At 41.2% G+C, this 27,526-nt stretch overlaps 2 protein-coding genes across 4 annotated transcripts in view; one reads left to right on the top strand and one right to left on the bottom strand.

The window, feature by feature from the left end:
- Positions 1 to 16,646, bottom strand: part of LOC120062321 (E3 ubiquitin-protein ligase NRDP1-like) — a 29,398-nt gene extending 12,752 nt beyond the window's left edge. The window contains exons 1-3 of one of the 2 annotated variants that reach the window (XM_039012211.1): positions 16,497 to 16,646; positions 14,165 to 14,304; positions 2,570 to 2,685 (exon numbers count right to left, since the gene is read on the bottom strand). In XM_039012211.1, the coding sequence (XP_038868139.1) occupies positions 2,570 to 2,659 (90 nt within the window). In that variant the 5' untranslated portion in view covers positions 2,660 to 2,685; positions 14,165 to 14,304; positions 16,497 to 16,646. Of the gene's footprint in view, positions 1 to 2,569; positions 2,686 to 14,164; positions 14,305 to 16,085; positions 16,215 to 16,496 lie in introns of those variants that run through there. The other variant, XM_039012202.1, reaches the window with a different exon arrangement.
- On the top strand, positions 15,770 to 27,257 carry LOC120062335 (SOSS complex subunit B1-like). 2 transcript variants are annotated; one of them, XM_039012233.1, is made up of 7 exons: positions 15,770 to 15,822; positions 21,536 to 21,671; positions 24,016 to 24,154; positions 24,413 to 24,484; positions 24,630 to 24,714; positions 24,891 to 24,942; positions 25,325 to 27,257. In XM_039012233.1, exons 2-7 carry the CDS (start codon positions 21,593 to 21,595, stop codon positions 25,495 to 25,497), a joined length of 600 nt encoding a protein of 199 aa, XP_038868161.1. In that variant the 5' UTR covers positions 15,770 to 15,822; positions 21,536 to 21,592; the 3' UTR covers positions 25,498 to 27,257. The 2 variants fall into 2 exon arrangements, with proteins under 2 accessions (XP_038868161.1, XP_038868153.1); XM_039012225.1 differs by lacking the exon at positions 15,770 to 15,822 and adding an exon at positions 16,367 to 16,563.
- The last annotated feature ends 269 nt before the right edge of the window (positions 27,258 to 27,526 follow it).

Here is a 27,526-nt window from a genome sequence, read left to right as displayed (position 1 = left end):
CACTGAAAGCCCTACGGCAGTTATGTCCACATTCCTTTACTGCTGCCAGCACGCTGTGCAAAGTCCTACGACAGCTCAGAATGCATAGGCTACATTGGCTGGAAGTGACGTTGTACTGCCACACTACCTTCTTGCTGAATTAACCTACCAACGCATGAACACACGTGCCCACAGACCGACGCAGTCACACTCACAAAAACACTCCAAAACAAACAACACTTACTACCACAGGCAATTGACCAACACACACACACACATTAAGAAATGCCTAGGCTGGACAAAGTGTTATGTACTATAAAAAGCACAAACCAGCAACTATTTACTCCAAGGGCAAACATGTAGCAAAACAATGCTATCCTCTGCAGGTAGGTAGAATCAATAGTGTCTATTTAAAGCCACTCACCTCATAGTTGGTTTCAGTTTGGGAGATGTGTTTGTTATACTAGTATCCTTATGCTTCATTTACATTAACAGGACTAAGCATCCCCACTCACTTCTTCTATCCCTACTAGTCCGTTCACCTCTGCCCCATCTTTATGCATCACTACAAACATTGGGCACTTTGATTCATCTTTAAAAAGAACAAACAGATCTCCATGCAGTGCTCATCTCTCCAAATTGCCTTCTTCCCACCCTCCTGTCCTCTCTCTCTCTCCCGCCCTCCTGTCCTCTCTCTCGCCCTCCTGTCCTCTCTCGCTCTCTCTCGTTGTCCTGTCCTCTCTCTCGCTCTCTCTCGTTGTCCTGTCCTCTCTCTCGTTGTCCTGTCCTCTCTCGCTCTCTCTCGCTGTCCTCTCTCGCTCTCTCTCTCGCTGTCCTCTCTCTCGCTCGCTGTCCTGTCTGCTCTCCCCCTTGCTGACACAGCATCCCTCTGAAAGCAGATTGCCCTTTAAGCTCTCCTCCCTATCCTTTCTCTCTGCCCATCTCTTTCCTGGCCAAGATGGGGCTATTCTCATATGTCTAATCGCTTTCACCTTTCACTAGCAATGAATCGTCATCACTGGAGCTTCATCATAGAGAATCAAATTACAAGTCCAGTGATATACTGTATACAGAAATGCAAAAACAGCATAGCGGCAAGAGCACTGCAGAAAATATGATAATTAAGCTATAAAGCCAGAGGGGGTGTGGTATATGACCAATATACTAAGGCTAAGGGCTGTTGGGCTAATTACAGCATTACCACAAAAATGGAATAGGCAAGTGGAAGTAAGGAACTTGTCTTTTGGCCCAGCATTAAAGACCAAAATTGGTTATAAAAGAAATTGTGATAAATAAATAAAAAAGTATACCAGCTTCATTTAAGGACCAAAAAATTGATAGCTGTTCTATATCGATTGCAAAATATACTTTACAAAAATATAAAAACGCAACATGTAAAGTGTCGGTCCCATGTTCCATGACATGAAATATAAGATCCCAGAAATGTTCCATATGCACAAAAAGCTTATTTCTCTCAAATGTGTTTACATCCCTGTTAGTGAGCATTTCTCATTTGCCAAGATAATCCAGCCACCTGACAGGTGTGGCATATCAAGAAGCTGATTAAACAGCATTATCATTACACAGGTGCACCTTGTGCCGGGGACAACAAAAGGCCACTAAAATGTGCAGTTGTCACACAACACAACAGGTGTCTCAAGTTGAGGGAGTGTGCAATTGGGTCCACCAGAGCTGTTGCCAGATAATTGAATGTTAATTTCTCTACCATACCACCTCTGTCGTTTTAAAGAATTTGGCAGTACGTCCAACAGTCCTCACAACCGCAGACCACGTGTAACCACGCCAGCCCAGGACCTCCACATACGTCTTTTTCACCTGCAGGATCAGGACAGCTGAGGAGTATGTGTGTCTGTAATAATGCCCAGCCAATCAGAACACATTTTCCCCCACAAAAGGGCCTGGCTCCTCAATGGGTGGGCCTGGCTCCAAAGTGGGTGGGCCTATGCACCTCCCATGGCTGCGCCCTTACTCAGTCATGTGAAATCCATAGATTTGGGCAGAATTAATTTATTTCAATTGACGGATTTCCTTAAATGAACTGTAACTCAGTAAAATCTTTGAAATTGTTGCATGTTTAGTTTATATTGTTGTTCAGTTTAGTTGATGTACCGATTCCATGGCACATGGTTTATGAACTGATACACAAAATGACGCTGGATTCAAAACTTTGTTTTTAAAAAGTAAATTATTATACAAAATTCCTAGCAACCAATAGAATGCTATATAAAAAACAAGTGGTCTGAATACTTCTCGAATGCACTGTATACCACGGCTTTCAGCCAAATCAGCATCCAGGGCTCGAACGACCTGGTTTATAATCACCTTTGTAGCACTACAAAATAAATGGCCTGCACACAGCCTATAGGACTGAAATTCGAGAAATTAGCAAAAACTTAGACTGAAATGGCACAGCAGGTGTGTGATCAACGAGCTGACAATACTGGATCCTATTTCACTGAAATGGAACTGAATTTACAACACTGACAATTCCTTATTTTTCAGTGATTTCTCAGAGCACTGAAATGCAATCCAACGGCTAAAATGGTGCGGAGATGTGTACGTCACTGACCTGAACGGGCTCCTCTAGGACCCCACTGCAGATGGGGCACAGCAGGTCCTCATCCACTTCCCCCTGGAACCGGGTGACGTCGTAGCCCATGGCACATCACCGGAACCAACTACAACCTGCAACACAGGTAGGGAAATGGTTAGTCTACAGAGTACATACAATCAAACATGACAACATATGCCTACATATCACGCATGAGCAGGATCATAGTCGACATGGAACATACTCACAGAAAAAAAAGTTAAAATGACTCAACCATGTTTAAAATAAACAACCTATATGTGGCAGCACATTGGAAGGCACTTAGAGGAGATGGCACTACAATTAATGGCTGTGTTACTTACAGTAAAAAGCTCTTCAACCAGTCTTGGATTAATTAGTTGGCCTAGATTTGGTGTATTATCTTTTGCTCATTGCTAAAAAAGGCGCAATATTGGACACCCGATACGCAGACAGGAATTCTATTGCCTTTGTGTGCCTTTTCCTTTCCTTCCTCAAAAGGGAAGTGCGCCAATCCTCAGCTATAAAACATGGTAACATGAGTCTTTGCTGCTGGTGACCTTTTTGAACGCTTTGTGCTCTACGCACTGAAGTAAGTTCTGAATAAGCGAATACACTGCCTATTCAGCACAGTGGGGAAAGTACTAGAATGAGCATTCTACACCATGTTACAAAAGCAGGCATGTACTGTAATGGCATTGATTACCTTTTTAACAGTTTAGACCAGAGTGATGACTTCAATATAAAAAGCAACCCACTTAGATGAGACGTCTTTCAGAAATACAAGCAAAGGGCTTGTCATAAATTAACAGAATCTACTGCACACCCTCTCTGAGGTGATTTCATTGTGTCAAGACGGGTTATAAAAGACACTTACCCACTACAGTGCAAGTGGGTTTTATTTTTGACCAAGACTAGTGGTAGTATGAACATTTGTGACCCGTTTCAGGAAACTAGGCGTATGTCTCGGGTCACTACGTCACAGGAGAGCCGTTTGAACGTAAACGTTTTTGTTGTTGATCAAAATGTTTTTTGGGGGCAGAAATGCCTCCTCGAACTTGTGAACTTTCATGTGCCTTAATAACAAACTTGTATGCCATGTGTAAATACGAATAGTATTGTTAAAAATTACGAGCCTAGTTGGTTAAGCCACAGGAAAGCCAGCAACCTTCCCACTATGATTGGCTGAGATAATGAGTGGGCTGGACATGCCGAGAGATGAGTTTGGATTGGTCTGCCATATAGAACGCTTTTGTCTATTTGAGCTGGTCAGTAGGTAATCCTGTCTAACGCAGCTTTACATTTTTTTATTTTATTTATGAATCGCATATTAAAACTTAACAAAAAGACTTGACTATGCAAGTATCCATTTCAATAGAACTTCACTGCAACAACTGTTACAGAGCACTCTCGTCTGAGTGTGCAAGAGCGCAGAATAAACTGATGAATTTACAAAACGCTCAACACAGACATGGCTGGTGTCAGTAAACGTCGTCGAAAAAAGCGTAATAACAATTGTTGCCAGGAGCACAGTTCGTCACCAACGCTCGGGATAACATGAAAACAGCCTAACCACCTCTGCTAGAGCGAGTGAAATGGTCAGAGTTTGGGTGAGGGCTAAAGCTTAAGATGATTATTATGGCATTGTACACAGTCAGTGTGAACTAGAGTGACTGAACACAACAACGGGCCAAGCAATGGAAACGACACAGGACGTCTTATTTAATAGCTAGCTAGCTCCATGTACAGTGGTTGCTCAACTAAAAATTTAGATTATTCTGCGGGACTTAATTTGTGGTTTAGTATGGTACCCTGCGTCACTGCTCCAGACCAGCGCAAGGGGGAGTTATAGCACTGATTATGCTTACTGGAAAATACTCTTTCAAAATTAATGAAAGAGGCAAGTGGTAGGGGGAAAAGACAGCATTCAGAGGTCAAGACAGCGCTGCTCTGAGACAACAACAAAAAAGGTTTAAAATTCTCTAGTACAGCCAATATTGAAGACTGTCAAAAGCTTCTCAAAGACGCCCTCTGGTGGTCAAACTAGCACTAATGGCAACAATGGCTGATAATTAAATAAAGTGCCATAGAATTCTGAGGCAGCCCGCAAGGTGTGCTGCAGTATGACGCAACTTTTACAGGAAGAACCACTGTATAAACAAAAGACCAAGTTAAAGCTGACTGTTAGCTAGCTGACGTTAGATGGCTGGCTCACATTATGTTTACGATCTATGTGTAGTAATGTTCTCAGAATGCCATTTCGTATTTCTAGTTATAGCCTAATGTTAGCTAGCTAACATTGAACCTATTTGGTTAACTTTAGCTAGCTGTGACAAATCGGTTTGTCTAAACAAAAAGACTCCACTTCGCCAGATGATTACATGACCCATTAAGTTAGCCAGGTGTGTCTGACGATAATTACGGCTATCTATTGTATAATTACGCCAAAATCTGGAATTTGTCTTTCAGCATCAGTAGAACACACCTGACTCTCCTCCACCAGTCATACAAGGAGAATGGTCTAATGCCTCCAATCAAAAAGAAAGCTGGCCCAAGCAAGCACAGGTTACACCTGAAGCATGAGAACTTACGAGTGATGAACTTCAACAACTACGCAGAGGATAATGCAATCCTGTTACCAGGGCGCCACCCAGGACACAAACACTTTGGTGGAAAGCTGCTGCCATCCCATGTGACAAAAGCAGCAGTGTGGCGTCTCTACAAGGAATCGATGACAACACTTGGTATGTAAAGCATAAACAACAAGTTTTGATTATTTAATTGACCTCCAACATGATTGGCACTACTTTTATTGATCTCACATTATTTCTGTATTTTTCAGAGGTACGTGTAGTCGTACTTCCAGTTTCCAAGATGATGTTCTTTCTGTATGCAGTGCTGCTGCTCTGCACATTTGTAGGTAAGTGAAGCTTACCTGATAATGATGCATAAAAAATATGTTACGTTTTACGTTACATTTTATTTTCATTAACTTATCTTAAAATGTTATTTTGTTGTTTGCAGGTGCACTATCCTTCCTATGCCAGGTCCCATTTACTTTTTAACTCCTCACAAATCTGGCTTGTTTGGCGTCTGCTGTGAAGGAATACCACAACAAGTCAACTACTTGATTGATGAAGGCATGTCATCCAGCAAAGGCAGCAGCGCAGTCAACTACATGCACCATTTCTTCACCAACTAGTTGGAGAAAAACACATGTTGACCTGAATTGTGATAACTGCAGTGGCCAAAATAAGAACACGTTTGTGCTCTGGTATTGTGCCTGGCGGACCATGCACAAGCTCCACCACAGTCTGGACCTTCACTTCCTGATCACAGACCACACCAAGTTGATGCTTTGGCCTCTTCAAGCAGCTCTTCAGAAAGACCAGAGTGAACACTGTCTGAGATTGCTGGTGTTGTGAAGGACAGCACTGCGACAGGGGTCAACATCCCACAGCTGGTTGGACTGGAGGATGGTACGGTGCTGGTGGAAAGCTATGGCTGGCAACAACACCTGACTACATACTTCAGGCCACTGCCACAGATCAAGCAGCATCAGCGCTTCGGGTGAATATCATTTTCATTGCATGAGATTCTTCTTCTTATCTAAACTTGGGAGGTGAATTGATGTTGTGCAAGTTTGTAATGTCTTCATTTTTTTTGTTATTTCCTGTTTTACAGCTTCGATGCTCTGGAGCCTGGTGTTACGCCAAGGAGCGTTCGGACTCAGTTGGGACCAGGTTTCAGCTGTTGCGCAACGCTGACATCCTTCCTCCCATAGATGGTCTGCCTGTACAAGCACCACCTGGACTGGACACAGCTCGACAAACGTATGTTTTTGAGAAGATCAGGGAGTTTTGTGACGAAGAGTCTACGGGCTTCACATCTATTTTGATATTGCTACTATGCAAGTAACCATTTGGCGGTACCGTTTATACCCTCTGTAGAGACCCATCCACTTGGCAATATGTGGCTGGGGGTTCTAGCATTTCTTTCACATGACCCATCAATTTAGACAAGTGTGTCTGGGTAAGCATCATCTAATTTATAAAATATTTTATCATCGGGACACTTTGTTTACCTGGAATTTTTCCTTATCGTAGGATACTACTTTGTCTTAATCTTTACTACACTACTCACTTTTTAGCACATGACCTCACATGTGAATCCTTAAAAGAGATGGGTGGGGCTGGCTTAAGCGGGTGTGAAAAATGCTGAATGGGTGTCAACAAAGGAGAGCTCTCCAGTAGGAACAAAAACATTGAAAGAACATTCTCAAAAGTGAGTTTACAAGTTTGTCAACTTTCAAAGCATAATTGCTTTCCCATTATTCCTCAAATGCAGTGTATGATATACCATTTTGTAGCTCTGAGTCTACTTTTATCCAATGTAAAAAAACAACTTAACATTTTGCTACATAAGACCGATTTGAGTCAGTCGGTTAATATTTATGGTGTGGATACTTCTTAGGCATCAGTGCACTTTGAAATAACTACCTGGATTGGTCAAATGCTACTTCATTGAGTTGGCGGATGGATTGCATTTGCCAGAAGATACCGAACATACCGTTATGCTCGATGCACGTTTACACAGATGCACTGCGGTCGGAACGCAATCATGGTTACATTAAGACACCGTGGAGCCCGCGCAAGAAATGGATCGGAAAACATACTTCAATGCAGGGATATGCCACTGTACTCTAAATGTTAACTTTATCCACACTGCTTCATCGAGAAGATTGAAATACTGCTTGTTTTCCCAGAAAACTGCCCTTTTTGTTCCCATGCTAGCTAGCAGTGGGCAACGCAGCCATTTTGCAATGGCAGCGTCAGCTAATGGTCCTTGCTATCAGAATTCCTTGACGTCCCTATGTAACAGTATAACTTTAGTACGTCCCCTCGCCCCGACACGGGCGCGAACCAGGGACCCTCTGCACACATCAACAACGGTCGCCCACGAAGCATCGTTACCCATCGCGCCACAAAGGCCGCGGCCCTTGCAGAGCAAGGTGCAACCCTACTTCTAGGTTTCAGAGCAAGTGACGTAACTGATTGAAACGCTACTAGCGCGTACCCGCTAACTAGCTAGCCATTTCACATCCGTTACACCTACCCCCTTGAAGTTGAAATTTAAAATGGTTAGGGTAGTGCTTAGGGTAGGGACATCAAGGATTCCAGATAGTACTAACAATTTCATAATGGCCAAGGTGGCTACTGCTAGCTAGCAGATGACGAAAAGCCAGTTTTCTGTGAAAACTAACATTATTTCAATGTTCTCGTTGGAGCAGTGTGGGTTAAGATACAATTGAGTACAGTGCCTTCAGAAAGTATTCACACCTTGACTTTTCCCACATTTTGTTGTTACAGCCTGAAATCTAAATGTATTAAAAGTGAAAAACATTGTCACTGGTCTGCACACAATACCCCATAATGTCAAAGGTGAATGTTTTTTCAATTATTGTCACAAATTAATAAAAAATGAAAATGCTGAAATGTATGTATTCAACCCCTTTGATATGGCAAGCTTAAATAAGTGCAGGAGTAAAAATATGCTTAACAAGTCACATAAGTTGCATGGACTCACTGTGTGCAATAATAGTATTTAACATGAGATGAGGCTAGTCCTTAAAAAAAAAAATCATCACCTCATCGCACATAAAATTATCTGTAAGGTCCCTCAGTCAAGCAGTGAATTGCAAACACCGATTCAACCACAAAGACCAGGGAGGTTTTCCAATGCCCCGGAAAGAAGGGCACCTACTTCTAATGGGCAAAATAAAAATAAAAGCAGATCTTGAATATCCTTTTGAGCCTGGTGAAGTTATTACACTCTGGATGGTGTATCAATACAGCCAGTCACTACAAAGATACAGGCGTCCTTCCTAACTCAGTTGCCGGAGAGGAAGGAAACCGCTCAGGGATTTCACCACGAGACCAGTGGTGACCTTAAAACAGTTAAAGAGTTTAATGGTTGTGATAGGAGAAAACTGACGATGGCTCAACAACATTGTAGTTGTTCCAAAATACTAAACCGAATTGACAGATTGAAAAGAAAGAAGCCTGTTCAGAATAAAATCACTCCAAAACATGTATCCTGTTTGCAATACTAAAGTAATACTGCATATTTAAAAAAAATGTGCAAAGCAATTAACTTCTTGTGCGGAATACAAAGTGTCATGTTTGAGGCAAATCCAATACATCACATTACTGAGTCCACTCTCCATACAGTGCATGCAGAAAGTATTCAGACCCCTTAACTTTTTCCATATTTTGTTATGTTACAGCCTTATTCTAAAATGGATGAAATAAATAAAAATGCTCATGAATCTACACACTACCTCATAATGACAAAGCAAGCAAAAACAGAAAACTTTTTTACATAAGTATTCAGAACCTTTGCTATGAGACTTGAAATTGAGCTCAGGTGCATCCTGTTTCCATTGATCATCCTTGAGATGTTTCTACAACTTGATTGGAGTCCACCTGTGGTAAATTCAATTGATTGGCCCACACCTGTCTATATAAAAAGATCCCACAGTTGACAGTGCATGTCAGAGCAAAGCTAGGAAGTCGAACGGAATTGTCCCTAGAGCTCCGAGACAGGATTGTGTGGAGGCACAGATCTGGAGAAGGGTACCAAAAATATTCTGCAGCATTGAAGGTCCCCAAGAACACCGTGGCCTCCATCATTCTTAAAAATAGAAGAAGTTTGGAACCACCCAGAGCTGGCCACCCGGCCAAACTGAGCAATCGGGGGAGAAGGGCCTTGGTTGGGAGGTGACCAAGAACCCGATGGTCACTCTGACAGAGCTCCAGAGTTCCTCTGTGGAGATGGGAGAACTTTCCAGAAGGACAACCATCTCTGCAGCACTCCACCAATCAGGCCTTCATGGTAGAGAGAGGACAGACGGAAGCCACTCCTCAGTAAAAGGCACATGACAGCCTGCTTGGAGTTTGCCAAAAGGCACCTAAAGGACTCTGACCATGAGAAACATGATTCTCTGGTCTGATGGCCTGAATGCCAAGCGTCACGTCTGGAGGAAACCTGGCACCATCCATTTGGTGAAGCATGGTGGTGGCAGCATCATGCTGTGGGGATGTTTTTCAATGGCAGGGACTGGGAGACTAGTCAGGATCGAGGGAAAGATGAACAGTGCAAAGTACAATAATAACAGTACAATAATTTTCAAATAAACCTGCTCCAGAGCGCTCAGGACCTCAGACTGGGGCGAAGGTTCATCTTCCAACAGGACAACGACCCTAAGCACACAGCCAAGATAACGCAGGAGTGGCTTCGGGACAAGTCTCTGAATGTCCTTGAGTGGCCCAGCCAGAGCCCAGACTTGAAACCGATTGAACATCTCTGGAGAGATCTGAAAATAGCTGTGCAGCGACGCTCCCCATCCAACCTGACAGAGCTTGAGAGAATCTGCAGAGAAGAATGGGAGAAAGTCCACCAAATACAGGTGTGCCAAACTTGTAATGTCATACCCAATTAGACTTGAGGCTATAGTCGCTGCCAAATGTGCTTCAACAAAGTACTGAGTAAAGGGTCTGAATACTTATGTGATATTTCAGTTTACATTTTTTTATGAATCTGCAAAAACGTCATAACCCGTTTTTGCCTTGTCAGTATGGGGTATTGTGTGGAGATTAAGGGGGGAAAACTATTTAATACATTTTCAAATAAGGCTGTAATGTAACCACCGACACCATTCTGTATACTTCTGGCCCTTCTTTGGACACTGTTAACTAACCTCCAGACAAGCTTCAATGCCATACAACTCTCCATCCTTTGCCTCCAACTGCTCTTAAATGCAAGTAAAACTAAATGCATGCTCTTCAACCGATCGCTGCCCGCACCTGCCCGCCCGTCCAGCATCACTACTCTGGACGGTTCTGACTTAGAATATGTGGACAACTACAAATACCTAGGTGTCTGGTTAGACTGTAAACTCTCCTTCCAGACTCACATTAAGCATCTCCAATCCAAAATTAAATCTAGAATCGGCTTCCTATTTCGCAACAAAGCATCCTTCACTCATGCTGCCAAACATACCCTCGTAAAACTGACCATCCTACCGATCCTCGACTTCTGCGATGTCATTTACAAAATAGCCTCCAACACTCTACTCAGCAAATTGGATGCAGTCTATCACAGTGCCATCCGTTTTGTCACCAAAGCCCCATATACTACCCACCTGTACACTCTCGTTGGCTGGCCCTCGCTTCATACTCGTCGCCAAACCCACTGGCTCCAGGTCATCTACAAATTTCTGCTAGGTAAAGCCACGCCTTATTTTAGCTCACTGGTCACCATAGCAGCACCCACCTGTAGCACACGCTCTAGAAGGTATATCTCACTGGTCACCCCCAAAGCAAATTCCTCCTTTGGCCACCTTTCCTTCTAGTTCTCTGCTGCCAATGACTGGAACAAACTGCAAAAATCACTGAAGCTGGAGACTCATATCTCCCTCACTAGCTTTAAGCACCAGCTGTCAGAGCAGCTCACAGATCACTGTACCTGTACATAGCCCATCTGTAAATAGCCCATCCAACTCCCTCATCCCCATACTGTATTTATTTATCTTGCTCCTTTGCACCCCAGTACCTCTACTTGCACATTCATCTTCTGCACATCAATCACTCCAGTGTTTAATTGGTATATTGTAATTACTTTGCCACCTTGGCCTATTTATTGCCATACCTCCCTTATCTTATCTCATTTGCACATACTGTATATGTGTAACTCTGTGTTGTTGTATGTGTCGAACTGCTTTGCTTTATTCTTGGCCAGGTCGCAGTTGTAAATGAGAACTTGTTCTCAACTAGCCTACCTGGTTAAATAAAGGTGAAATAAATAAATAAAACTGTGGAAAAAGTGAAGGGTTCTACATACTTTCCGAATGCACTGTATTTCCAAGGAGAGTGATGGCTGCATCATTTTATGGGTATGCTTTTAATCGTTATGCCTGGTGAGTTTTCAGGATAAAAAAATAAACGGAATAGATCTAAGCACAGGCAAAATCCTAGAGGAAAACCTGGTTCAGTCTGCTTTCCACCATACACTGAGAGATGAATTTACCTTTCAGCAGGACAATAACCTAAAAACACAAGGCTAAAGCTACACAGTGAATGTTTGAGGGCCGAGTTACAGCTCTGACTTAAATCTACTTGAAAATCTATGGTAAGACCTGAAAACTGTTGTCTTGCAATAATCAACAACCAATTTGACAGAGCTTAAAGAATTTTGAAAATAATAATAAAAAAATAAAAAAATGGGCAAATGTTGCACAATCCAGTTGTGGAAAGCACTTAAGAGACTTACCCAGAAAGACTCACAGTTGTAGTCGCTGCCAAAGGTGGTCCTACAAGGTATTGACTCAGGGGTGTGAATACTTATGTAAATGAGATATTTCTATATTTAATTTTGAATACATTTGCAAACATGTTTTTACTTTGTCATTAAGGGGTATTGTGTGTGGGTCGGTGAGAAAATATATTTAATCCATTTTGAATTCAGGCTGTAACACATGTGGAATAAGTCAAGGGGTATGAATGCTTTCTAAAGGGACTGTATCCCATCCTCGCTTTGAGGGACGTTGCCTGAACCATATCTCATGCCGGCTCCACGGTGTCTTAATGTAACCATGGTGGCGTTCCAACTCCAGTACAGCTCAGTATAAACAAGCGTTACGGTAGGGTCGGTATCTTATGGCAAGATTTGCAGAGATGTATAAAGCCCAACATGTTAAACATGAACTGAATCACTGACTTTATAGTAATCAATTATCTGAAATAGTACCAGATCTTTCTCTCCATGTGTGCATGTCTGTTCTCTTGCCAGTGTGATATAACCAAAATATTTTTGGTGTCCATTTACTAGACGTTACATAGATTCTTCAACTAACCTGGCATAGGCAGTGCCTCCATAAGGCTAGGGGAACCTAAGCTTCCCTAACATAATTGCAAAAATTATATAGTGTAATTTGCTTACTTAAAGAAAATCAAATCATTCAAAATAGGCTACCACACCAGAGAGCATGATTTGGCCACAGAGGATCATTAGCTTCTTTAAAAGAAAAAAGCTGTGGATTGTTTTAAATCACATAGCCTACAGTCGGAAGGGCCTGCAATTTGGCCAGCGCACACACATCAAATAGATGATTGTTGAGTTGCAACGGTCAGTGAAAAGCAGAGACCCAGCCAAGCATATCGCAATATTTAAAAGTACAATTGCAGAAAAACAGTTTGGAAAGCAAATTGCTATAAAGAGAAGACAATGAAAACAATCCAATCTGTCCTGGGGGTTATCAAAATTCTCAACTTAATTGAGCGAACAGTAGCCTATCTTATTGGTACCAGCGGAGCACATCGACTATGTCCCCGGTGAGTCTGCATATTCACTGTCTTTATCATCATTGGGTCAGTGCTACTTTTGTTTGTTTTTAGACAATAATTTCCCCCTCCAGTTTAGATGGTCGTCATATAGCCTAGTGGTTAGAGCGGGGCGGCAGGTACCCTGGTGGTTAGAGCGTTGGACTAGTAACCGAAAGGTTGCAAGACCGAATCCCTGAGCTGACAAGGTAAAAATATGTCATTCTGCCCCTGAACAAGGCAGTTAACACACTGTTCCTAGGCCATCATTGAAAATAACAATTTGGTCTTAACTGACTTGCCTAGCTAAATAAAGGTAAAATAAATAAAAAATATTGTATTTGTCTCCCCTTTTCGTAGGCCTATTATATGGACCAGACAACGTCGTTTTTATTGATCTGTTTGTCAGTGTCAGCAGAGTAACCTACCCTGTAAAAAAAGATTCTGCTAATGTCTCCAGCCATATAAAGTGTAGTAAAATTGCACTAAATGTGTTTATAAAAGAACAACACTTTCCTGTGCAAAGAAAGAAGAAATCTAATGTAGCCTGTAGCCTATAGCCTAGGTCTACTCTGTCACTACGTGCTGCATTGAACAGTCATTTTTGCAAACAGTGATTGAGTTATATTATAAGCCTAAATTATGACTAAAATATAATCACCACATCTTAAATAAGTCTGCAAATGCAAGGATGATTGGAATGCTTTATTATAAAAGGTGAATTTTTATGGTGAAAAATAGCTTACCCAAACTTGAAACCCACGTGTTGCCTATGTAACCTGGCATTTTATTTTATTTCACCAGGTAGGCCAGTTGAGAACAAGTTCTCATTTACAACTGCGACCTGGCCAAAATAAAGCAAAGCAGTGCGACAAAAACAACAGAGTTACACATAAACAAAAGTACAGTGGTGATACTCTCTTGGGTCTCGATTAGGGAAAACAGTCATCTTATACATTTGGAGGTTATATACCTTTCCGAGTTGTCTCTGGTGTTTGTAGAACGACCTGCAACTTTACACAGACATTTATAAAAGATAATGGTTTTCCAGAATCGAGAACAAAGAGAGTATCGCCAATACCAGGTTAGTTGAAGAATCAATGGCGTAGGCTTGAATGGGGCTTTCCTCTAACGTCCAGTAATGGACACCAAAAATATTTGGTTATATAACATTATCCGGTGTACAAACAGCAATTTGACCTTATTGTCCACTCACCGGTGTCTTTCCTTCCTTGGGCCAGAATCCTCAGCCCTCCTCTTCATTTAAAATATGGACCACAGACCGCAGGGGCAGAGTTTTGGGAAGGTGAGAGGAGCAACCTGGGGCCAGGGTAATGACGTCCTCAGAAAATGCATCTGGGAGAAACAGTAACGTTATGCAACGTTGTTACTTTTCCTTTAATTTACCTAATAGACAGTCTACGATATGATTAGCAATCAGCAGAGGCTCCTCAGATGAGGAAGGGGAGGACCATCCTCCTCAGTGAATTTCATAAAAAGTGAAACATTAAAAAAACAATCATTTTTTTTAAATAAAACTATACTAAATATATTAATGTCACCCCCAAAAAATATTAAAACAATGTTTTGCAATGAAGGTCTACAGTAGCCTCAACAGAACTCTGTGGGGTAGCACCAGCTAGTTTACGTCCTCCTCTGGGTACATTGACTTCAATACAAAACATAGGAGGCTCATGGTTCTCATCCCTTTCCATAGACTTACACAGTAGTTATGACAACTTCCGGAGGACGTCCTTCACCCTATCAGAGCTCTTGCAGCATGAACTGACATTTGGTCAAAGGATCAGAGAATGAATCTAGTCCTGAAAGCATAAGCTACAGCTAGCTAGCACTGCATTGCAGTGGTGAGCAGTTGACTCAAAGATATATAAATACAAATTTCTTCAAAAATGAAGGAGAAGAAAGAGGGAGAGCTAGCTATATTTAGTAGTATTTTTCTTCTTCACTTTCACTTACTTAGCTAGTTTAGCTAACTCAAACAGCCAGCTCAAACAGAGGGATACTATGTTAGCTAGCTGGCTATCCAACACTGGAACTCTTCCAAGTCAAGGTAAGCTTTTGGTTTTATTAATGTGTTGCCACCGGGGCCTGCCGGAGTAACTGCTAAACTGTTTGCTGACTGTACTGCATGATTGTAGGTGGTTTACTAATGCGTTAGTTCTAGTAACTATGTTGACTATGACGTTAGATAATATGGTAACGGCGATGTAGGCTGTGCGTAACGGTTATGATAAGAAGGTTTGGAAAAGTTTTTGCCTGGTCAGACAGCTGACGTGTTATGCACTGAAGTTCACAAGCGACAGGAGAGCACGTAGACCCGAAAAGGAATTAAAAGGAGCAAAGTGATCATGCTGTTTGTATGTGGCTGCTATGAAAGTCAACTCTGTTTGCCTGTGATCAGGGGTGTATTCATTCTGCTGATTCGGTTGAAAAACATTTCTTAAAACAGAAGCTAACGAATATACCCAAATTAGTCCAATAGAAACTCTCATTTGCAACTGTTGAACTAATTACACCCTAGATCAGCTAGATGCACACAATAGTGTGCAAGTCGGTATTTAATGTGTCACTGTCTGTCACCTTGATTACTAAAAATGATCTTGACCTGTGCCCCTAAGCTGTAGCCTAAACCTATCGACGTTACACTGAGCTGTGTCAATGGAATATGAATAGCAGTCATCCAATATGCTGTAATAGAAATAAGGCCATATATATATATATATATATTTTTAAATCGTCCTCCCTCATCTTAAACGGCACCGACCGCCACTGTACTGTTGCAACCTTAACGTTAGTTAGCTACGCAAACACGGAAATCATCCTTGCCGTTTCAAAATGGAATCCCGGCCGTAGGTATGTGGCTGGCTAGCTAACTATCAAACAGTAGTCAGTTGCAAACAGAGGAAAGATTAGTGATGGATACCGATCAGAAAGTCTTGACGAGACAGCTTGCTATTGTGCAACTAACTAATCAAGCTAGCCACAGCTGACTACATACGTGACCTAACGTTAGCTAGTTACTACAGGTAGATAGCTGGCACAAGCTGGAATCACACAGGAAAACAAGCAGATAGAGAGCAACTCTAGTGATATGTCGTCGAACTGGGTAACGTTACCTGTTGATATGACAATCAATGGTTAAACTGCCTTTTAAATTACGTTTGGGTTAGCATTCCAGCATGAAATAATTTTTTTCTTGATTCCTGTCACCACGTTTCCACGTCCAGCCTACGCCGCTAAGCAACCAAATTGTAAAATCGTTGATAGACAGTTGACTCAACCTATCTTCGGTACGAGCAGTTTCCCTTCTCAGATAAAGGACCTATCACATGATTATCTCATGCGCTTCCCATATAATCCATAGTCATTGGACACAATTTTGATTGAAACTAAATTTGACCAACAGAATGCCCGCCACTACCGTACTGACGGTCACAAAAAAATGAACAGTAGTTAGGTTTTATTTTTTAACAGTAGCTAGCTAGCTATTTTACAAACAGGAAAACAATACTTATTTTTTAACTCACTTGTTCCATGGCTTAAAATCCATTATACCGGACAAATCAGCTGTGGACGACAATACACACTGTTGAGGTAATGAAATGTGTAGCTTACGACCTGGCACCCAGTTAGCTATAGCTAACGTTAGCTAGCATAGTAACGTTACTGCAGTTTGGTAAACTACAGCAGGGGCGTATTCATTGAGTCAATTCTGTTGCAAAATGTTTCTTGAACGAAACGGGGAGGGACCTACCAATGACTGTATATATGACCTACTTGAATTTGACCAATAGAAACTCTCGTTTTATTTGCAAACCGTTCCGTTTTATAACTGTTTGGACTAATGATTACACCCTAGTTGCTAGACTGGTCTTGCTAGCTACTTTATAAGTAATTAGTCGACCTGGGTTACATACTTGCACTGATCTTGCATTGCTGTTTAAATTATTACCGTATGTATCATTAAGGCCATGTATTCCTGTAAATTTTCCTAGTCTCACACCGAGGTCAAATTACACTGAACAACACAATAAAGTGTTGGTTTCATGAACTGGAATAAAAGATCCCAGAAATGTTTAATATGCACAAAAATCTTATTTCTCTTAAATGTGTTTACATACCTGTTAGTGAGCATTTATCCTTTGCTAAGATAATCCATCCACCTGACAGGTGTGGCATATCAAGAAGCTGATTAAACAGCATGATCATTATGCAGGTGCACCTTGTGCTGGGAACAATTATTATTATTATTTTTACTAGGCAAGTCTGTTAAGAACAAATTCTTATTTACAATGACGGCCTGCCCCAGACGACGCTGGGCCAATTGTGCACCTCCCTATGGGACTCCCAATCACAGCCGGTTGTGATACGGCCTGGAATTGAACCAGGGTCTGTAATAACACCTCTAGCACTGCACCACTCAGGAGCCCCTAAAAGGCCACTAAATTGTGCAGTTTTGTCACACAACACAATGTCACAGATGTCTCACGTTTTGAAGGAGCGCTCAGTTGGTATGCTGACAAGCATTTCACTACACCTGCAATAGCATCTGCTAAATATGTGTGTGACCAATAACATTTGATTTGATTTTGACAGCAGGAATGTCCACCAGAGCTGTTGCCAAATAGTTGAATGTTCATTTTTCTACCATAAGTTGCCTCCAACGTCGTTTTAGAGAATTTGGGAGTACGTTCAACCGACCTCACAACCGCAGACCACGTGTAACCACGCCAGCCCAGGACCTCCACATTCGGCTTTTTCACCTGTGGGATCGTCTGAGACCAGCCAACTGGACAACTGATGAAACTGTGGGTTTGCACAACCAAAGAATTTCTGCTCAAACAGTCAGAAACCGTCTCAGGGAAGCTCATCTGCGTGGTCGTCATCCTCACTAGACCTTACTGCAGTTCGGCATTGTAACCTACTTCAGTGGGCAAATGCTCACCTTCGATGGCCACTGGCAGGCTGGAGAAATGTGCTCTTCACGGATGAATCCCGGTTTCAACTGTACCGTGCAGATGGCAGACAGCGTGAATGGTGTCGTGTGGGCAAGCGGTTTGTTGATGTCAACGTTGTGAACAGAGTGCCACATGGTGGGGTTATGGTATGGGCAGGCATAAGCTATGGACAACAAACACAATTGCATTTTATTGAAGGCAATTTTAATGCACAGAGATACCGTGATGAGATCCTGAGGCCCTTTGTCGTGCCATTCATCTGCCGCTATCATCTCATGTTTCAACATGATAATGCACGGCCCCATGTTGCAAGGGTCTGTACTAGAGGTCGACCGATTATGATTTTTCAATGCCGATACCGATTATTGGAAGACAAAAAAAAGCCGATACCGATTAATCGGCCGATTTCTTTTAAAAATGTATTTGTAATAATGACAATTACAACAATACTGAATGAACACTTATTTTAACTTAATATAATACATCAATAAAATCAATTTAGCCTCAAATAAATAATGGAACATGTTCAATTTGGTTTAAATAATGCAAAAACAAAGTGTTGGAGAAGAAAGTAAAAGTGCAATATGTGCCATGTAAGAAAGCTAACGTTTAAGTTCCTTGCTCAGAACATGAGAAGATATGAAAGCTGGTGGTTCCTTTTAACATGAGTCTTCAATATTCCCAGGTAAGAAGTTTTAGGTTGTAGTTATTATAGGAATTATAGGACTATTTCTCTCTGTACGATTTGTATTTCATATACCTTTGACTATTGGATGTTCTTATAGGCACTTTAGTATTGCCAGTGTAACAGTATAGCGTCCATCCCTCTCCTCGCTCCTACCTGGGCTCGAACGAGGAACACATCGACAACAGCCACCCTCGAGGCAGCGTTACCCATGCAGACCAAGGGGAACAACTACTCCAAGTCTCAGAGCGAGTGACGTTTGAAACGCTATTAGCGCGCGCCCCGCTAACTAGCTAGCCATTTCACATCAGTTACACCAGCCTAATCTCGGGTGTTGATAGGCTTGAAGCACAACGAAGAGCTTCTGGCAAAACGCACAAAAGTGCTGTTTGAATGAATGCTTACGAGCCTGCTGGTGCCTACCATCGCTCAGTCAGACTGCTCTATCAAATCATAGACTTAATTATAACATAATAACACACAGAAATACGAGCCTTAGGTCATTAATATGGTCGAATCCGGAAACTATCATCTCGAAAACAAAACATTTATTCTTTCAGTGAAATACGGAACCGTTCCTGACTCTGCGTGCAATGAACGCAAGAGAAGTGACACAATTTCACCTGGTTAATATTGCGTGCTAACGTGGATTTCTTTTAGCTAAATATGCAGGTTTAAAAATATATACTTCTGTGGTTGCAAGATTGAATCCCTGAGCTGACAAGGTAAAAATCTTCCGTTCTGCCCCTGAACAAGGCAGTTAACCCACCGTTCCTAGGCCGTCATTGAAAATAAGAATGTGTTCTTAACTGACTTGCCTAGTTAAATAAATGTGTAAAAAAAATAGGCAAAATCGGCATCCAAAATTACCGATTTTCGATTGTTATGTAAACTTGAAATCGGCCCTAATTAATCGGCCATTCCGATTAATCGGTCGACCTCTAGTCTGTACACAGTTCCTGGAAGCTGAAATGTTCCAGTTCTTCCATGGCCTGCATACTCACCAGATGTCACCCATTGAGCATGTTTGGGCATGTTTGGATCGACGTGTACAACAATGTGTTCCAGTTCCGGCCAATGTCCAGCAACTTTGCACAACTATTGAAGAGGAGTGGGACAACATTCCACGGGCCACAATCAACAGCCTGATCAATTCTATATGAATGAGATGTGTCGCACTGCGAGAGGCAAATGGTAGACACAGCAGATACTGACTGGTTTTCTGATCCATGAAATTGTTGCATGTTTGTATTTTTGTTCAGTGTAGTTTTATGTTGGATATTTGGTGGATATTTGGTTTTCTCAAGTCAATATCTATTGAATAAAACATGCCATGACTATGATATTTGTATATTTTATTACCTTTTATTTAACTAGGCAAGTCAGTTAAGAAAAAAATCGTATTTTCAATGACAGCCTAGGAACAGTGAGTTAACTGCCTTGTTCAGGGGCATAAAGACAGATTTTTACCTCGTCAGCTCAGGGATTCGATCTTTCAACCTTTCGGTTACTAGTCCAACGCTCTAACCACTAGGCTACCTGCCGTCTGAATCGGGAGGATGGAGAAAAATCCAGGCCTTTTTTTATTTGAAATGTGTATATATATTTTTTATGGGGGATTTCAATCTTCAATAGCGCATAAACAAAGCCTGCTATGACTATGCAAATTATATATTCTGAATCAGGGGAGGATTGAGGAAAATCCATGCCTTTTTCATTTAATCTTTTAATGTAATTATTTTTGGGGGTATTTCAATCTTCATAGCTTTTAAATGAAGCATGTCGTGACTATTCAAATTATATATTGTAATCAGGAGAGGATGGGAAAAAATCCATGCCTTTTTTATTTAGAAATCTAGAAATACAGTGTCCTCTGTAATTATTGGGACAGTGACACATTTTTTGTTGTTTTGGCTCTGTACTCCAGCTCTTTGGATTTAAAATGATACAATGACTATGCGGTTAAAGTGCAGACTGTCTGCTTTAATTTGAGGGTATTTTTAGGGGACCAAAAGTATTGGGACATATTCACTAATATGTGTATTAAAGTAGTCATAAGTTTAGTATTTGGTCCCAATTTCCTAGCACTCAATGATTACCCAAAACGTGTTACTTTACTAACTTGTTGGATGCATTTGCTGTTTGATTTAGTTGTGTTTCAGATTATTTTGTACCCAATAGAAATTAATGATAAATAATGCATTGTGTCGTTTTGGAGTCACTTTTATTGTAAATAAGAATAAAATATGTTTCTACACACTTCTACATTTATGTGAATTCTATCATGATTACGGATAGTCCTGAATGAATCATGAATCGTGAATAATGATAAGTCAAAGTTAGACACAATGTATTATATATTTTTCCTTACGGATTTCAATCTTCAATAGCTCTTAAAAAGCATGCCATGACAATGAAAATTCTATATTCTAAATCAGGGGAGTATGGAGAAAAATGTGTGCCTTAAAAATAATATCTTGATTTTTTTTTATCCTTCCGTATTTCAGTCTTCAGTTGCTCTTAAACAAAGTGTGCCATGACTATGGAAATTATATATTCTGAATCAAGGGAGTAGGGAGAATAACCCACACCTTTTCTTGTTATTGTTGTTTCTTCTTCTTTAATTTTTTTCTTCTGGATTGGATTTTTGTTCATAGCCCACAGATTCAGAATATATAATTTTCATATTCATGACACGCTTTGTTTAAGAGGTATGAAAGATTGAAATCCGAAATCATAGTTATAAAAAACATTTATACATTTTTTTGGGGGGGGATTGTTCTTTATCCACCCCTGATTCAGAATAATCAATGTTCTTAGTCATGGCATGTTTGGTTCAATAGTTATTGACGAGAGAAAACCGAATATCCAATGTAAAACAAATTTTACCTCGGTCACACACACATTCTTGTAAACATTTCAGGGCTGCTTTGGTCCAGAGTTGACTTACACTTTTGGATGCATGACGAGAATCTGAAAGATGACGACCGAGACCCACGTCAAGGACATCAAGCCAGGACTCAAGAATCTCAGTGTTATCTTCATCGTACTCGAAACAGGTGCTAACTCCTTACTAACAGTAATGTTTTAAATAATCAATTAATGATGAACAGAAACAGAATGTATATAATTATCTTGTAATGCACTCGGGTGGAACAAAACGTATGTAAAATCTTACACACAATATAATGGCACAACACAGAGGCTTGATAGTCAGAGAAACATCCTTATATGCCATCATGTAGACTAATGATAACAATTCATGTTGGTTTATTTGAATCATGCCAGCTATCAAAAAACGTATCTGTGTTGAACTTTCCCTTTTCTCTTTCCCACAAATGGATATTTACTCTCCTCATAATCGATGTTTACTCTCCAACTTTCACATTATCTCTCTCAGAACGATCTTTTGACCCTCTCCACCCTCTCAGGGCTGGGCGTCTCACAGGCTGACTATGAGCGGTGTAATCTATATTATTCAATTATTGCACCCACACTGCTCGCGTGCGCCAACGAGCGTCTGCGTTGCCAAGGGCTAAAATAGAAGTCAGTTCTATTTCTGACGCAGATCGCGCTGCAAGTCCTGCCTCTCCCATCTCCTCATTGGTTTATAGAAGCATGTACCCACGTGCCATCTCCTCATTGGTTATACCCACGTGGGTGACTGAAAACGAACAAGGTCAGTGGCGGTAATGCACCTAATTTATGAAAGTTGCCAATCGCAATATAAAGTCAAGAGAAGAAAAAGCCTAGAAGGATGAGAGATGACTAGAAACAATTCGGTTGACCATTTTATGTGTGGATTAATTGGTGGAGTAGAGGACCTTGTGCATGTCAGGTAAAATAACAACTCAATGTTTATATCCCAGGACAAATTAGCTAGCAACAGCAAGCTAGCTAAATAGGACAAATTAGCTAGCAAGTGCAAGCTAGCTAGCTAAATTGCCATAAATGTTTAATGCTTTTCGACCTGTCCCCAAATTAATATAATTGGTTCAGAGTTTGTTTTGATATTTTAACCTGCGTGTCGTGATCCCGTTTGGTGTGGGAGGACAAAATACATTTATGCACGATGGCGCACGCGCGCAGCCTGGTTTGGGTTCCATGTCAGGCTCTGCACACTCTTGGATTGCATTTATTTTTATTTAACCGTTTTTTAACTAGGCAAGTCAGTTAAGAACAAATTCTTATTTACAATGACCTACCCTGGCCCATAGGGCGGCGCAATTGTGCGCCGTCTTATGGGACTCCCAATCACGGCCGGATGTGATGCAGCCTGGATTCGAACCAGGTACTGTAGTGAAACCTCTTGCACTGAGGTGCAGTGCCTTTAAACCGCTGTGTCACTTGGGAGCATCCTTCCTAGCAGGCCGCTTCTACCATGTGGCGTGGAGAGGATATGTGTCTGCACCATGTGCTCTCACTACTGGTGTCTGGTTCTAGGCCCTCTCCTCTTTTCTCCTTACACTAAGTCACTTTGCTCTGTCATATCCTCATATGTTCTCTCCTATCATTGCGGATGACACTCAACTACTTTTCTCATTCCCCCTTTCTGACACCCAGCTGGCAACACGTATCTCTGCATGCCTGGCAGATATCTGAGCTTGGATGTTGGCCCACCACTTCATGCTCAACCTCGACAGGGAAGGCCTGTCCGCTCCAAGACCTCTCCATCACAGTCGACAACTCCACTGTGTCCCCCTCCCAGAGTGCAAAGAACCTTGGCGTGACCCTGGACAACACCCTGTCATTCTCTGCAAACATCAAAGCAGTGACTCGCTCCTGCAAATTCATGCTCTACAACATCCGTAGAGTATGACCTTTCCTCACACAGGAAGTGGCGCAGGTCCTAATCTAGGCACTTGTCATCGCCCGTCTGGACTACTTCAACTCTCTGTTGCCTGGGATCCCGCTTGTGCCATCAAACTCCTGCAACTTATCCAGAACGCCGCAGCCCGCCTGAAGTTCAACTTTCCCAAGTTCTCCCATGTCACCCTGTTCCTCCGTACACTCCACTGGCTTCCAGTCAAAGCTCGCATCCACTACAAGACCATGGTACTTGCCTACCGAGCAGCAAGGGGAACTGCCCCTCCCTACCTTCAGGCTATGCTCAAACGCTACATCCCAACCCAAGCACTCCGTTTGGCCGCCTACGAGCACTAACTTTGCTGATAACTTCTTTATTGAGGACAAGTGGACTTACTACGACTGTGATATGTGGTTGTTACACCTAGCTATCTTAAGCTGAATGCACTAGTCACTCTGGATAAGAGCATCTGCTAAATGACAAAAAGTGTAATAATGAGATATTTGACACTATCCTTGTACAACTAGCTTGTTCTTGTCTTTGTACACCAATCAAAGGCCACTGATTACTTGTCCCTCTTACCCCCTCTCACATAGGACGAGTGACAAAGACAAAGGATGGGTATGAGGTGCGGACCTGTAAGGTGGCCGACAAGACAGGCAGCATTAGCATCTCAGTTTGGGATGAGGTGGGGGGACTGATCCAAACCGGTGACATCATCAGACTCACTAAAGGGTGAGTCATTTATTGAGTCACGGCACAGTCAAGTTATAATACCACACTTTATGGACAGGGCTCCAAGCCTACAGCCGAGTATAAAATCAACACAGAAATAAAAAAGGACCACCCAGTCATCATTTCTAACTACCAGCATGAATTTACATTCGGATGAATACATACCATACGTTATTAGTCTTTTAATCTTGGATCACCTTTAAAATCCTGGGGGGAAATGTATTTTGTCTTGAAATTTGTGCCTTTTCTTTTCTCCAGATATGCGTCTGTGTTCAAAGGTTGCCTGACTCTGTACACGGGTAGAGGTGGAGAGCTGTCGAAGATTGGAGAGTAAGTTCTATAGATGCTCTGTGCTTAATAACATTTCATGCTACATATACGAAAAGGAGGAGCAACAATGTAAATGTTGCTGAGAGATGCATCTTATGTCATAATTTACTGGTCTAAACTAATGCTCACTTAACGTTTTGTTCAGGTTCTGCATGGTGTATTCAGAGGTGCCAAACTTCAGTGAGCCTAACCCAGAGTACTCTAACATGGACCAGATGAAAAACAAGACTGTAAGGGGTGTTTTGAACGTAGGGATATCAGTGTGTAAGCGTCTTATTACAGAATGTTTTACGGAAGGATAGGGGAAAAAATATTATTTTAAGTAACGTTCACCTACGAATTTAGTTCGATGTTTCAAGTACCTTTTTCTTGTACTGTGTGTGTGAACAGATTATTTATTTCCCAGGTAGTCGGTGACCAAGGAAACATACTGAACAACAAGAATAACAGCTCAGCTGGTAAGACCACTATCAAAGACCAACAAAAAATTAAGAGTTATGACGTCAAATGAAAGCGTTTCGGCAACGGCCTTCGTTAGTGTTATTTATTTTCCTCTGCTGCTATAAGGTGATTCATGCAACATTTCCACCTGGAAGTCTACCTAAATGTCAATGACATGTCTGTATCAGTAAACTAAAGGAATACAATTCCATGAAATAATATAATTTTTGATCTCTGCTTTACCTGTGAGCGGCTGGTTCAGCCACCTTCAGTGTATACAAACGGCAGTGTATTTCTTTTTGGCAATTGGTTAATTGTGAACACTATAACACTTTACTTTTCCCTTCTTTCACTATTTATGAAGATTTATAAATGAAGCATGCCAATTTCTTATTCTAGGAAATGAAACTACCAATGGGAACGGTGTAAATTCCCAAGGTTCCGGGAGCTCGACTAATCCTCAACAGGGAGGGCGGGCTGGCAGTGATGTTGGCAGCAGAGCAGCCAATCCAGGAGCAGGAGGGACAGCTGTCAGCAATAGAAAGGAGACTAGACGTTCAGCAAAAAGATGATTGGAGCAGAAGGAAGGAAAGTCCATCCCTCTCCATAAATGTCAAATGATGAGAGATAATGCTGCGTTCGAAGTGGAAATTTACCACCATAGAGTTAGATAGGACTCTAAATGGATAAAACCCATTTTGGCATGAACCTTGCTATTGAGGGCTTCACCATTTGAAAGTAGTCAACTGGGTGGGACTTCCTATGGGTAAGGAAGCATCACATGAAGGATGATAGACAAGTTTTTCACTAGTAATTACCAGCTGGAGGGCTGTTCAAATGTATTTTCCCAGTTGTATGTGGTAAACGTTAAGAAATTGTATTTTAATTAGGTTTGTTTACAAGGAACAGCGTTCACTAAAGGTTATGTAACAATCAAGAAAAAGTATTTGTGAGAAAAATAATTGTTTTCATTTTTTACAATTAAGCTGCTTAATGGGAAGCGTTTTTCAAAGTCAGGCAGTTTTCCAATGAGAAGTCTAAAATATAAAATTACTCTTTTAACTAATGTGCAAAACGTAGCCCAAACCTGACAGATTGGATTTTGGTCAATCAGAAATCCTTAATTGCTAGAATCCTTAGTTGCTACATCCATTTTTGGATGTATAAATGAATGATATTGATTCTTGAAGAATATAACTTATAAATGTCTCATGAGCTTAGTTCAACTGTCATACCCCATCAGATTCAGAACCTTGCGACAGCAGCCACACTTTAAATGTTGTACGAATTTTTTTATTTTTAACACCGTTCAAACTGGTCTGGAATAGTGTGCTTACATACAACTTTTAGAGTTCTATTATACTTTTCAGACTTAATCTTTTTGTCCTTTTTTTGTCCTCATAATTCTAAAGTTCCCATTGTGACATAACTCCCAACATTCTATTCACTCTAAACAGTAACTGTTGACACAAATCAGCTACTTTGACCACTTTCCCAACAAAATGATCTGGTACCAATCAAACGTTACAACTGTTTAAGTAACCACTACATTTTCTCACACTTTTTATAAACAACGGACATTTTTACTTTCCCAAAAAGTTGGAGGGTTTGACATCTTCGTCTACTTCTCTGCTGTTCAAATCTGGAATCAGAAAAGGAATTATCTTCTACCAATTTAAAAATGACAGCTGTTTTACTAACCGTATCAACTACTTTTCATCTCAACTTTTACAACTGACATTTTGACCACTTACCCAGCACTTTAGACAAAAACTTAAAGGTATGACATCTTGGTATATTTCTCTGGAATCAGAACAGAATTATCTATTGCATTAACTGCCATGTAACTTTTAAGAACTTTCAAATTATAACAATAGGGGAGTGCAAAAGACTTATGCTACACAGCTCACTCAAACCCTACCACTCTGTCTACATGTTGTTATAGTTTACCTTTAGTACTGGTCTGTTGGCTGCCTTACACAGTAGTAAACTGTGGTTTCCAAGTAGGAGAGTAAACGTGTAGTAGTCTTATGTGATGAAATAGGTGATCCAAACTGCCCCATCCTCCCAAATTATTAAGGTTAATATAGTCTATCAAAGTAACCAGACATTTATATATTTAACTTTGACTATATTTCACCGCTTCACTTAGAATGTTTTAAACTTCTTCCACGACCACAAAAATACTTTCAAAGAGCTGAAGCAAGTCACACTTTTTTAAATGACAATCTATTTTTACTCCAATGTTTGTAAACAACGTAAACAAACACTGTATAGCCTCATAACAAGGTTAAAACTACACATTTGATATCATGGATGGTCAGTCCTTGCATCCATAGATCCGTTTATGAATTTGAGAGTGGTTACACTTCTCCAACCCCATCCCTAAGCAGTAAAAAAAAAAAAAAAGATTTGTTGGTACTTTTGACCCCTTTTTCATGATCTTCAAATTGGTAGTTAGTCCTGTCGCTGCAACTCCCGTACGGACTCGAAAGAGAGGCGAAGGTCGAGAGCCATGCGTCCCCTGAAACACGACCCTGCCAAGCTGCACTGCTCGCTTAACCCGGAAGCCAGCCGCACCAATGTGTCGGTGGAAACACC

This window comes from Salvelinus namaycush, chromosome 2, assembly GCF_016432855.1.
Source record: "Salvelinus namaycush isolate Seneca chromosome 2, SaNama_1.0, whole genome shotgun sequence".
Taxonomy (NCBI): domain Eukaryota; kingdom Metazoa; phylum Chordata; class Actinopteri; order Salmoniformes; family Salmonidae; genus Salvelinus; species Salvelinus namaycush.
Note: the sequence above shows the minus strand (reverse complement) of the source record. Positions and strands in the feature narration are given on the sequence as shown.